Below are 12,755 nucleotides of genomic sequence, written 5' to 3'. Positions count from 1 at the left end.
CAAAGGTTGCACAGACGCTACCCCACTCCCCCTCCAAACCACCCACCTGCCACCTCAACAATGGTGTTCACTGAAGGGCTTGTTGCACCTGAGAGTCAACCTGAAACCTGGTGTCTGCAGAGTTTGTCTGAGGTGCTGATATACTGTATAGATTGCATCACAGCAAAGAGAGAGAGAGAAAGAGTGTGCGCCGACCAGAACACAATGCACTCGATGGTTCTACTTCAGATGAATTCACAGCAATCGCGCTCCAAATGCCACCACTCAACAAATGCAAATGTGAGTGGGAGTGAGTGAGTGAGTGAGTGAGTGAGTGAGAAAGGGAGACAAACTGGCAGCCTGGTCTGGCTTCCAAAGCACCCTGCACTCCCAGCCCCGTCAGCGTTCAAGCTCCATTTAAGGCCCCTCAACGCAGAGCAGCAAATAGGTGTCACTGCAGTGGGCCGGAGGGGCTGTGGGCAGGCGAGGTGTGAAATGTGGTCACGTCTGGCCCCCCAGGGCGTGGGGGTGTGGTGGTGTGTGTGTGTGTGTGTGTGTGTGTGGGGGGGGGGGGGCAGACGTCTCTGGAAAAACATCCGCCTGGGGTCACGGCTGGGGCCGCGGACACACTTGGCTCCTCTCCGCGCTCTTGGCCTCGGTGTCTGTGTGGCCGGCATGAACTGGAGCTGACCCCTCCTGTTCGCATCAATTTTGCATGAGGCAGAATTCATTGATATGAGGTGCAGGAACAGCAGAGCAGAGCAGAGCAGCAGCGCATCACGGCACAGTGCAGTGCAGTGCAGTGCAGCACACCCCAACCGCCTGGCCTCCTCTCCTCTCATCCACCACTCTCTATCCCTCCATCCTTTAACCTCTCCTCCACCTCCTCTTCCTCTCCCCCGGGACAGCCTCCCCTTCCCCTTCCCCTCCCTGCTCTGTCCGTGCACTCGTCCGTGCGGGTGGCAGCCTCCACCGCAGCGTCGCTCCGGGATCCCTCCTCAAACACCTGGCACGGAAGCTTTCCCTCTCCCTCTCCCTCTCCCTCTCTCACACGCAGCCAAGGTTACCGGACTGCAGCACGTTCCTCAATCCTCAATCAAAATGAAAAATGTATAAGCCATTCCCCTAGCAACCAACCCCCCCCCCCCCCCCCGCACACACACACACACACCCTTCTCCACTCTCGTCACTGCCCCCGGTAGGGAACCGCCGTGCTATTATTCCGAATTCAGCTGAATCAATTCAAACCACTGATATATGGAGAATTTGACACAGATAGAGGATAAACAATGCATTATATGATTCACAGGATTAATTATAAAACTAATTTACTGCAATCAGCACTTTCACTGTAAGTAATTTCTATCCACTATTATCGCAGTGAGTATTCTTGAGAACTAAATTATATCTTAGAGGCAATTTAGATTCTTGGCTCAGAGAAGGGAGTTTGTCAAATGTTTACGCTTGGCTTCTCAGTCGATATTTTCCTGTTGTCAGGCAACTTGGGGAAAAAAAAGGAAAAGGAAGGGGAAAAAACTGTGATTTTGACATCTCCCGGCAGAGTATTATACCGTTCCTGCATCACACACAGAAAGAGAGAGAGATAGGGAGTCAGGGAGAAAGAAAGAGAGCGGGAGCAATTTAAAGCCATCTACCATGGAGTTTTATGAAGCTCATGGCCAAACCAAGGCAATTTATTCTGGCGTCCTGACAACCTGACTTTCCAATGCCAACGTGGAGGGGAAAGAAAGCGCTGACCCATTTGCACTTCAAGAACGGAGGAGCAGGAGCCGAGACACCGTGAGCTTATGAAGAGGCTGCTGCTCTGCATTCTGCTTGGCTGAGAAGAAACTTATGGCGTCGGGCTAAACATCTACGTCTCGCCTCTGCTCTGCTCCGCAGGGGGTGGAAGAGGAGGAGGAGGAGGAGGAGGAGGAGAAGGCAGAGGCGGGTGAGCGTGTGTGAGTGAGTGTGTGTGGAGTGTGTGTGTGTGGAGTGTGTGTGTGGTGAGTGTGGGGCTGAGGGGTGGGGGGATTTCACTGTGGAAGAGAGGCTGCTTCTGAGCCAAGCAGTGGAGCAACACTCGGGTTGCTGATTAGAAACGCATTTCTCAGGGTCGGGCCCACGTCACTTGTATCCTTATAGAATGAATTCACAGCATGCACGTGGTAGGGCACCCTGCCGACTATGCCAAGCTGCATTTAGTATAAGTATATATACTCTTTATATACTTTGCCAGTGAACATCTTTTCACCAAGGTGCTGATTTGAGATCTCTCTTTCAAAGGACTCCTGTGCACCTCTTTCAACTGCATAAATACAATGTGGGAAGCCAGACCCTTACAGCTCTTTTTAAAGTGTGTGGGGGGGGATGAATTTCTGTTCAGATTGCACACACACTCCAACAGAAACACATGCAAATCAGAATGTGCTCTTTGAACAAGCCCACAATGCACCCACCATTTCAAACGATTTGTTGATTTGCTAATTTTTTGTATGCTGATTTTTGTATGCCCCCCCCCCCCTTATTCATGTGTCTCATCTGCTAAGAATTGCTGATCTAAACACTGCTGTTATTATGTGGCATAAAAGATGAGATGGTGCTCCGGACCATTTTGTTACCAAAATAGTCCTTTTCCACACTCCTCGCTCCCGGATGAGACAGAACAACCACAAACATGCAGCACAGAAAGCTCCCACACAGAGGAAAAAAAAACTGTTTATACTTTACCCCCCCCCCCCCCCCAACAATGTCCATTTACTCATGCACTTCTTATAATAAATTCATAAGCACTCCAAAATAAGTCACATTTAAGGCTATTCCCCTGGCTGTTTACACTTTACATTGAAACATATTTAGATGGTAATGTGCCTAAAGAAACCCAGCGAAGAGATATAGATACAAAAGCTACATCCTGTAGATACAGTACAAAACTGTATTCAATGTTCAGAGATGTAAGAAGAAGTACACAAATAAAGTATGCAGCACCGACAGGGACATAGAATATGAAGCTATTTGTATTTGTTCTGTGATCTGTCAATAGAGTCCATTCAAGTGACATCTGGCCACCAATGTGTGTAGATGTGCAAGGAGCAACATGGGCCTCACATAGCCCTTATTTGCTATTGAACAAATACATTTTTAAACAGTAACAAAGACCTGCAAACATATGCCTATTTCATCAAATGAAACAATGAAAAGAGTGTAAAGCAACACTATCTGTACACAGCACTGGGTAAAAAGCCTGTGTGCAGGATCGGAAGCTAATGCCACTTGTTCCATGCTCATTCACTAAGCCTGTCCCAGATGGAAATCAACTCTCTACCCAGATCCTCTAAGTGTCCACTGCAGAGTTAACCTATCATTGAGGCTGAAACATTAGCCATTGTGAAAAGCCATTCAGGTTCTTTTGTTGTGAGATGTTTTTCTTCCATGGACAAGATGATGACAAAAAGAAGATGGAAGACTAATCATGCCTTTCACTAGGCCTGGTGGGGGGTCTCTTCAGACTGTCCTTGATTTGCATTGAAAAAAAAAATGGCTACTCTGATTAAAATGGCCCCATCTCATCTTCCCCTTTTTTCTTACAAACTTGAGCTGTTGTAACACTATGAAGGTATAAGGAATACAAAAGGGTTACGGTATGAAGAAGTAAAACCTGTCACTACAAACCTGAGCCAGTGGAAACAGTGTGTTGACGTATGAAGTGCCAGTGGATTGTGGTATGAGGAAGGAAGCCGTACCTGTACTGGGGGGGCGGCGTGCCCTTGGCATCACAGGTGAGGGTGGCCTCCGTCTGCTTCCCCCCCACTGGGAGAATCAGATCACTGGGCTCCATCCTCCATCTGGGGCCGTTAAATGACTTATAATCCATGCCATCTGAGGGACGTGAAACACAGCACAGGTTGCCATCTTTGGTTATTGTTTGTTTGTTTATTATTGTTTTTGTTTATTTGGCTATCCTGCATTTTAATATTACATGCATAATCATAATCAAAGACGCACCATAGTTGGTACCGTAATGAATACCATAACAGTATCACAATAGTTACTATACTAACAATGAAACCATTAAAGACTTATAAGAACATTTAAGGCACAATTCATTCTCCATTTGGCTTATCATAAACATTTGCTCTTTATTCATCCTTTTCTCCTTTATCTATGTGCATGTGAGACCATGGCAATTCTGCTAGAATATGTTAGGTGTTAAATTGCTGGAAAACTGTGAGTAGTGTATGCATTTGCTAAAGAAAACAGATCTGAAAGAGAGCCTGTGCACATACATCTTAGCACTAGAAAGCCATTAACTCCTGACATGCTATTTTTATTTCCTACGAGAGCGCCTTACATTGAAAGGCCCCATACCCTAGAAAAAAAACAATACAATTCATTTTCACATTGACTGAGCAGTTTAATTGAATCCTCCACAACCAGGCCAGGAATTACTGTCTTACTCCATTTTGCCACAATGTTACTAACAGCACGCTAATGAATTTGACTAAAAGCTGCTGCTCAACCAGCACAGTTGGCCAATGTAAATGTAATGAACCCATTTAACTACCCTGAGGTGAGAGGGCTTTATATCTTATATTTAGCATGTATAGCTACCGTCCAATGTGCTGGAGATTAATTATTACATGCGCCCATGACAGCGAACATAGACAGAAACTAGCTCAGACAGAAGGAATTTTACCTGCAAGACACTCCATGATTGATAGCAGCAAAAACTGTTTCCATAGTAACATCATCTTCAGTTGCCAGAGGCAAGTGAGACTTTCATCCAGTAAGTTGTGAGCAGACTGAAGAGAGGGGGGCTCAACCTGTAGTGTACCAGGCATAGAATATAGAATAAAAGAGCATTCAAATTAACTGGAATGTGACATTACATTTACAGTACACAAGTGAAGTGAAGTGAATTGAGCACACAGCCGTGCCATAACAATTAAATGTCAAATGAGTCATAATTGTAATCATTGTATGCATTACTTCGTCTTTTTTACTTATTACAAATACATGCATCCTTACAGAACTAACAGTCAGTAGACTACACCATTCATTAATACATTTTTTTATTTTATTTATTTTTTATTTATCTTTTATTTTACCAGGAGAGTCCCATTGAGATTGTAATCTCTTTTTCAAGGGAGACCTGTTTTTACACTGCTACTCTAAAACATTATGTCAACATTTATTTTTAATGATAGACTCAGTACTCAATAAGCTCAGCCTAGAGGATATCAGTATCACATTTCTGGAGAAAGTCAAGCGACACATTGACCGTAGGTCATCATTTTTTCTTCCTTAAAAACTTTTGCAGTGATTTTGGCACAGCAGTTTGGAACTCATTTTGGAAGATTTCTCTCCTGCTAGACAGTCATTCATAATGCGATCCATTAATGTCTGACTAAAGTGCAAATTGGATATCTTTGGTGGCTGGTATTTTAAAGAGAAAGATAGAACACCACAACCCCAAAAGTGTGTAATGGATGACAGAACATCTCTTCAAAATAATATAGCCTCACTACATCCTCCATTCAGAGGAGGATTGAGTCATCAAAAATAAGGTAAACATACACATTAATAAAACATATCTCAGTAATGAAATGAGTCACTGACTTGTTGAATTCTTACTGTGGGACTATAGTTGAATGTATTGCAAGTAATATATTCTATTGTTCAACTTAGAATTATTGCAATTGGTGTAAGATAGCACCATTATGAGTTGTGTAACATTTAAATTATATTGGTATTCATTTCTAGTATAACTGCCTGCATTAACAACAAAAAAGTGCTAAATGATTGTATGAGGATTTACATTGAAAATTTTATCAAGTAGACAGTCGAGAAAAACTTCTTTACATTTGATTTGAAACAGTTGGACTACTCGAGAAAACACTTTTGCCCCCACATCTTTTCTATAGGCAAATGTCCATGTCTCAATTAAACAAGTTCTTGATCTAAAGACATATTTTATGTCTAAGTAACTACTGGGTGTTACTACTGGTGGGAAAAGCTGCCAGTTATCTTCACATGAATGAATACCAATCACATAAGAGGAGATGTGAGCTAAACAAAGATGAGTCTATATAAAAAGGATATTCTTTGAACTTCCTGTCTTTATGGTGCAAAGGTAATTGCCAGTTCCACCTTAGCAGGCCTAAACGAATGTTTGAAAAACATTTACTTATGCATTTACTGTCACACTAATGACTGCTTCTGCTAATGAATACAACAAGTGAAGAAGAAGGAAAAAACAAGTGCTACTGCTGCTACTACTAGACTACTACTACTACTACTACTAATACTAATGAATAGTAAAGTAAAGTTGATAAAAAATAAAACACTGAAAGAGTTAAAAACAGCCATGGTATATCTGGAAGCTAGGATAAAAACTTTATCGTCTGCAAACATTTTGATTTATGCCTATAATAAACAGAAGTATCCATTCGGTTGCACAGTGTGTCCCGCTGTGAGCTGAGTAACAAGAAATATATCACACATTAAAAGTGTGGGGGCTATAGGCTGTGCACTCACCTAGGTAGCTCACTTGGCAATGTACCTTTACTCTCACTAACTGGGGATTTGCACAAAGCACTAAAGCGCCATTTGAATTACTCATGAGTCCTAGCTTGGAGAGCCATCTGTTAAGGGTCACACCATTGTTATCATAGATAGGCAATACATCTGATACCATACATCAAACATGATTGATGAAATTAAGAGCATACTGTATTTATATACAGGTTAAAGTAGGGGGCATGGAATCACTTTGTATATATTAAACATAAGCTTGTCAGGTATAGTCAGTGGACCTATACTGACTCACTGTCAGGTGATGAAGCCATGGAATCAACTTATATATCCTGAACAGCTGTGTAAAAATACAGCATTACCATAAACTGAAGATGACCTATTTTGATACCTTGCAGAGTATGTTGGGAGTGGGGGGCACGAGGGAAAATGGGAGAAATTGAGTTATTTAATCATCAGAGGGGGGTACAGGTGGATGACTGTCAGAGCAGAAACGCTTGCCCATCGCATATGGGCCCCGGCAGAAGCCACACCATTAGGCCCGCGCCGGATCGACGGGTCCATTTCTCAATGTGACTACATTGGCCCCTCAAGCCCCGGAGTTAGATTCGCCGGATTTGGATGGAATTCAATCAATTATTCTCCTTGACAGCAAACCCTCCCCACACGCACAATAAACTTACAGAGTATGGCCCACTACTGTACAGCCCACTACCTCTAGGAGGCGGAGAATGTGCAAAACTGATGATGAGATACTTCCACATTACTAACGGTATATGAAACATCACCCCTGCAAAATGTGTTCTCTCTATAGAAGCTACAGATCATATCATTTCTTGCCATCTTCCAATAAGCCACAAACAATTTCTTAACAGCATTCAAACTAACAAGTTGGTGGATATAGGCTACTGGTCTCCTCACAAAAAAAAAAGCAGACTGAGTGATCCAGGTGAAAATTTGATCAGTTATCTATCCTTCCTTAGTTCCAAACAACCAAAAATTAGCAAATGCCTGCACATACACTCACACACCAGACAGACAGACAGACAGACAGAGAGAGAGCATTTATTAAATTAGCAAATGCCTGCACAAAAATTAGCAAATGCCTGCACATACACTCACACACCAGACAGAGACAGAGACAGAGACAGAGACAGAGACAGAGACAGAGACAGAGAGAGAGAGAGAGAGAGAGAGAGAGAGAGAGAGAGAGAGAGAGAGAGAGAGAGAGAGAGAGAGAGAGAGAGAGAGAGAGAGAGAGAGAGAGAGAGAGAGAGAGAGAGAGAGAGAGAGAGAGAGAGAGAGAGAGAGAGAGAGAGAGCATTTAATTGCAAAGTATGTAAGTTAGAGCCTGACCCAGGTTTGAGCTTTAGGGCGCTCCTTAGGGTGTAATTATTTGTCAGCTGCTAAAGCTGTAAGCATGTAGGGTGTGGAGGAGGATTTTCCTCTGGTCTTTCAACTTTTATGGGGCCAGTTTTTGACTGTAAGTCTCCCAAATTGGATTTCCATGCCCAGGATTTTCATGGAGAAGAACACAGCATGTCATGCCTCCTCTTGTAAAGTAGCTTGTTTTTCCCCCCACACATCATCTGAGAGCTGTGCGGCAGTATTGCGTCTGTATCTGTTTTTATCACATTGTCCAATAAGTAGGAGCATCTTAACACCATCGAAAACACACGCTCCTCTCTAAACTGCCAAGTGAAACGAGCGAAAAGGGCAGAACTGCTGGGAGTGCTGGCAAATGAATTCCATTGTTTACAGTTCAGTAGGATGAAAACACTAACACATTATTTCAATGACCATCCAAATCAAGTACCAAATGGCACTCGATACAACACAATAATGTGTCAAAGATCTGAGACATGTTCAGCAAAATATTTTTTATACCTTTGGCCATCTGCAGCATTATGCTGAAATGAATGTATTTGCATGCATGAATTATACTTTTCTGTGGAAAGCATTTATATATTATAGAACACATAAATTACAACAGCTTAAAGAGGTGATTTATGATTGCAGAAGAGAGGAAAGCATTTGTATGGCTGGTCAGATTGAGTGATGCCCTCAATTACTGTATTGTCAAATGCAGTCTCCTTGAGGGAGATGTTGTGATTGGATTTGCTGCAACATTTAGACATTACACATTCAACTGGAAGCAACCACTGACAATCCTTGTAACTGTTTCCCATGATTAAAAGCAAAAAAAAGGAAAAAAGAAGGGGGAAAAAAGAGAGAAAGAAAGAAAGAAAGAAAAGTAAATCACACTGTATATCCAAAGGAATACATGTGCCTAAGAACATTCACGTGAACACAAATGAATATGGTGAAAGGGCAAAAAACAAAACCCCAGAAATATGGTAGAGGACAGTGAGAGGCTATGAATAATAACCCAAACGGCGCACACAGATAAATCCCAGGTGGTGATGAGCGAGGACCCGGGCGTTGCACTGACACCAGTCCATTAATAACGGCACATCAGCAGCCCTCCTCAGACACAGGGGCCTCCACAGGGACTAGGCCAGATCATCAAAACAGAAAATGGAAATGGCAGCCAGGGAAGTAACACAAAGGCAAGGGGGGGGGGGAGGGGGGTGTTTGCCTCGACCACAAGAAAATATATAATAAAAATACAAAATATAAAACGGGCCCTAATCACTGGACTACAAACAATCAAATGATAATTAATCCCGTAATAATAACGTACTGTGATTGTTCCCCAGGGTTTTGCTCGTCTGCTCCTCTCTGACCTCAGATAAGCAAACGCTTTAAGTGCTTGTGCTTTAGCTCATTAAAAGTCTGCCATCACAAACAGAAAGATCTGGCAGTTATTGTGTTTAAAGCACCAAGCACTGTCATAATTAAATGGCACACATCAAAACAATGCGTCTGTTAGAAGTAACTTAAAGACATGTAATTCAATGAGCTACATGCCACGGACAATGAATACAAAACACACTATTAATCTGTTACGACCCAAAATGTCAACCCAGGCTATGTACACAAGCTAATGCCTCAAAAGTGTGAACGTTCTGATTTGTTTTTTATTGACACTGCTCCATTCCATTCATGCTCCTTCTACTTGACATTGGTATCATTTTTATCACCATAGGTGTGTGAGCTCTTGAGACATGATGAACTGAAACCTGTTACTCCCTTTCTAAAGGAATCTGCTTGCCAACACAATATGTTTCTCCCCCATCAAACAGAGAAACAGAGAAACTCATTAAGGTGGAAGTCTGGAGACCCTGCTGGGGACTGCTGTGCTATTGGGCACTGGATGCATCAAACTGCACAGAGCAGTGCGGCACATCATCCTCATTCTCACAGATTTATCCCTGGGAAAATTACTCATGACTAAGGCACCCTAAAAACCTCCTCTTATCTTTAGTGCAGAGCACTAAATGTGGCCCAGTCACATTGCCTTTCTCCTCATCTCTTGTGACGATTGAAAAATACATAATTAAAAAGAATACATGCAGTTGGTATAAATTAATGAACAAGAATGAAACATACACTATTCTCTCTCCAATAATCACACACACATTCTCTATCAAAGGAATCCTTATTCAAGAAAATGTGAACAATGTGTAGCAACTGTAGACTAAAGACCCTTTCAAGACTTGCACCCAACAATGACACAATATTGCCACATAGAAAAAAGCATGTTGGGCCCTGAACACTGGAGTTATAAACCAACTACGTTTCTCAGATACAGTATGTATAAAAAGAAATACCATGTGTACTAAAGGCTGTATGTAGTGATTTATGAGGTCTGTCCCCTGTCCATGGCATCCAGCTCTTAATCATGTGCATGAGGTTCTATACCATTAAAAAACACAGAGCCAGGCAGTACATGGCCAAGGCAGGCTGCTCTCCCACAAACCTGTGTTGCAAGGGCATTAATTATTAAATACAGCACGTCAGGGCATATCATAGCTGTGTGATGATGAGATGCTCCGAGATACCCCATGTCTGCATCATGCATTCGGCTGATGAAACATTTAAATGAATAGTAATGGTCTCATTAAATATTTAGAGAAGCAATCAGTGTGAAATGTGAGTAAATGTTGTTCTTTGAGTCCCATTTTTATCTTTTTCAGGTAGCTGTAGCAAAACATAATAAACATAGCAATCTTTCACTGGTGGGAATGAATATGTGATAGATGCAATGATCTGTCAAGACAGTCACCAATAGAACAACAGCAATTACAGCCAAATCGAATATATTCAACATTCCATTTAGATGACTAGTTTGGGCACAAGTGCTACATCAGTTTGACAGAGATGGTAACACACACTGTAGGCTACTCGTTGTAAAAAAAAAAAAAAACAGATACAAACATTATAGAATCCAAATGTAAAATGCAGATGCAGGAGAGCATTCCTAGAAGTACTCCCCCAGGTAGCAAGAGCGTGGCAAGTGATCTGGAAAAACCGAATTCGGAGTTACATGGAAGACAAGTAAATCTGTCCATTCCCTCTCGGACTAGAACGCAATGATGCAAATGGTACCTGGACTCTGGACCTCTCTGCAGTACTAACGCACAAAAACCTGGAGCGCTGTAGCCATCGATACCAGGTCCACGATGCCAAAACAAATCACAGCGGGAGTAGTCACCGCAACCTCGGGTTCTATCACACAAAGCCTTACACACGGAACTGTCACGAACCACAGTCAGACAGTGCCGCGCGTCAGTGACACCCAGTTTGATAGTGGCAGAGCCTTTGTTTGTCCACACAGGTAATTGAGCCACATGGAAGTTTGGATATTCATTCAAATAAAGGATTCAATGCAAGCGCAACGGAATGGTTTGAAACGAATGGTGCACTAATGTTGTCCTGTCCACAGAAACTATGCTAATCAAGAGACACTGAATCTAAAAAAAATACATGCGATGGAGAAAAATAACAGGTAGCCTTAATCACATAATATAGTTGCTCGAATTTTGAAGAAAACATTCACGTGGTGGTAACCAACGTTCTATAAAGAAAAAGGCTGCGTAGCATTAAACATTAAATGTAGCGTTTTACTTTACCCAAACGTCGATTCTTCTTTTCCTTGTAAAAAAAAGACTGGTCAATCCATAAATAATGAAATCTAAGTTCGGTTCATAAACAACATCACAGTCAGTAGTCCCTCCATAGAGCCATTCCAGGCATGGGGGAGTCGCACGCCCGCGGATACAAGTGCACGAAGTCGATGTCAAATACAACTGGCGATTGGAGCTCCCCACTGTTTTGAGGGGCTTCAGCGAGGAGGCTACCCCTCTCCTCTAGTTTCTCCCCCTGTATTCCCCACAGCACCCACGCAATTAGCTCTCAAATAACACCGGCAATGTTTTCGACCTGCGAGGACAACCCCTCTCCTGTCCCGACGGCTTCACGTCGCCAGATTCATTGCCAAAAGGAGAAAGAGACGCTGTTCGCTCCAAGATTTACATTCTGGGTGTCAAGTCAGCTCTGTCCTGCAAATGGGCAGTAGCCAAATGCTGGTGACGAGGGTGGGGGGGGGGCGTAAATAGGATGAGAGGACACTAATTGAACAACGGCGCCACCACCTGAGAGTGATTTTTTCACTCTCATTAAAATAACTTCAACAAAGAGCCAGGATAACACAGATGTATTTTTGTGCTGTTATGAACAATTTTATGACTCACAAAATTATGATATTCCATAATTATGCCGCAGTGCCCGCTTGGATATCACAGAATCGTCTTGGTTATTCGTCGAGGCTAGGTATAGGCTAGGCCTACTATATGAATACTTGGATGAATAAATTGCATGACGAATTGTCAAATGACTTTTAAGCATCTCCTGGATACAGTTGAAGAACTATTTCAAATGCCTCTTGAAGTATCTACATTTCTGCAACCCGTAATGGAATTTGAGACACAAAATCTACAACTAGCCTACATATTTTCCATTGGCTCATGTAGGTTGGACAACAACCAGTCCTAAAGACAACAACTGGGGATCTGCCATCAGATGTAATGATGGCAATGCACAAGAGTGATGTGATTCCGATCCTCTTGGACAAAGTTTAACCTCAGTTCACAAAGAGAAATCAGATGCCTACATGCTTATGGGTGATGCAGTACTTCTCTAGTTTAGGCTACCTCCAATCAGTCTGGTAGTGAGCATAAATATATAAAGATAGTCAATTTAGAGTATTATTCACACATATAAATTACAAATGTTCACAGCCCCTTCAACCTGTAAGAAACAGTTTACTTTCCATGAAT

At 42.4% G+C, this 12,755-nt stretch overlaps 1 protein-coding gene across 1 annotated transcript in view; it reads right to left on the bottom strand.

Moving 5' to 3' along the window:
- cntn3a.2 (contactin 3a, tandem duplicate 2) overlaps positions 1–11,785 on the bottom strand; it is a 59,599-nt gene extending 47,814 nt beyond the window's left edge. The window contains exons 1-3 of the mRNA XM_076276047.1: positions 11,550–11,785; positions 4,662–4,802; positions 3,723–3,841 (exon numbers count right to left, since the gene is read on the bottom strand). Of these exons, the coding sequence (XP_076132162.1) occupies positions 3,723–3,841; positions 4,662–4,730 (188 nt within the window). The 5' untranslated portion in view covers positions 4,731–4,802; positions 11,550–11,785. The remainder of the gene's footprint in view (positions 1–3,722; positions 3,842–4,661; positions 4,803–11,549) is intronic.
- Positions 11,786–12,755: the final 970 nt, after the last annotated feature.

The sequence above is a fragment of the Alosa pseudoharengus genome, unplaced genomic scaffold, assembly GCF_046254945.1.
Source record: "Alosa pseudoharengus isolate Yale_2024_CS ecotype anadromous, Long Island Sound unplaced genomic scaffold, YU_APseudo_1.1 YU_APseudo_1.1_scf_9, whole genome shotgun sequence".
Taxonomy (NCBI): Eukaryota; Metazoa; Chordata; class Actinopteri; order Clupeiformes; family Clupeidae; genus Alosa; species Alosa pseudoharengus.
The sequence above is the reverse complement of the archived record's forward strand: the minus strand, read 5'-3'. Positions and strand labels throughout refer to the sequence as shown.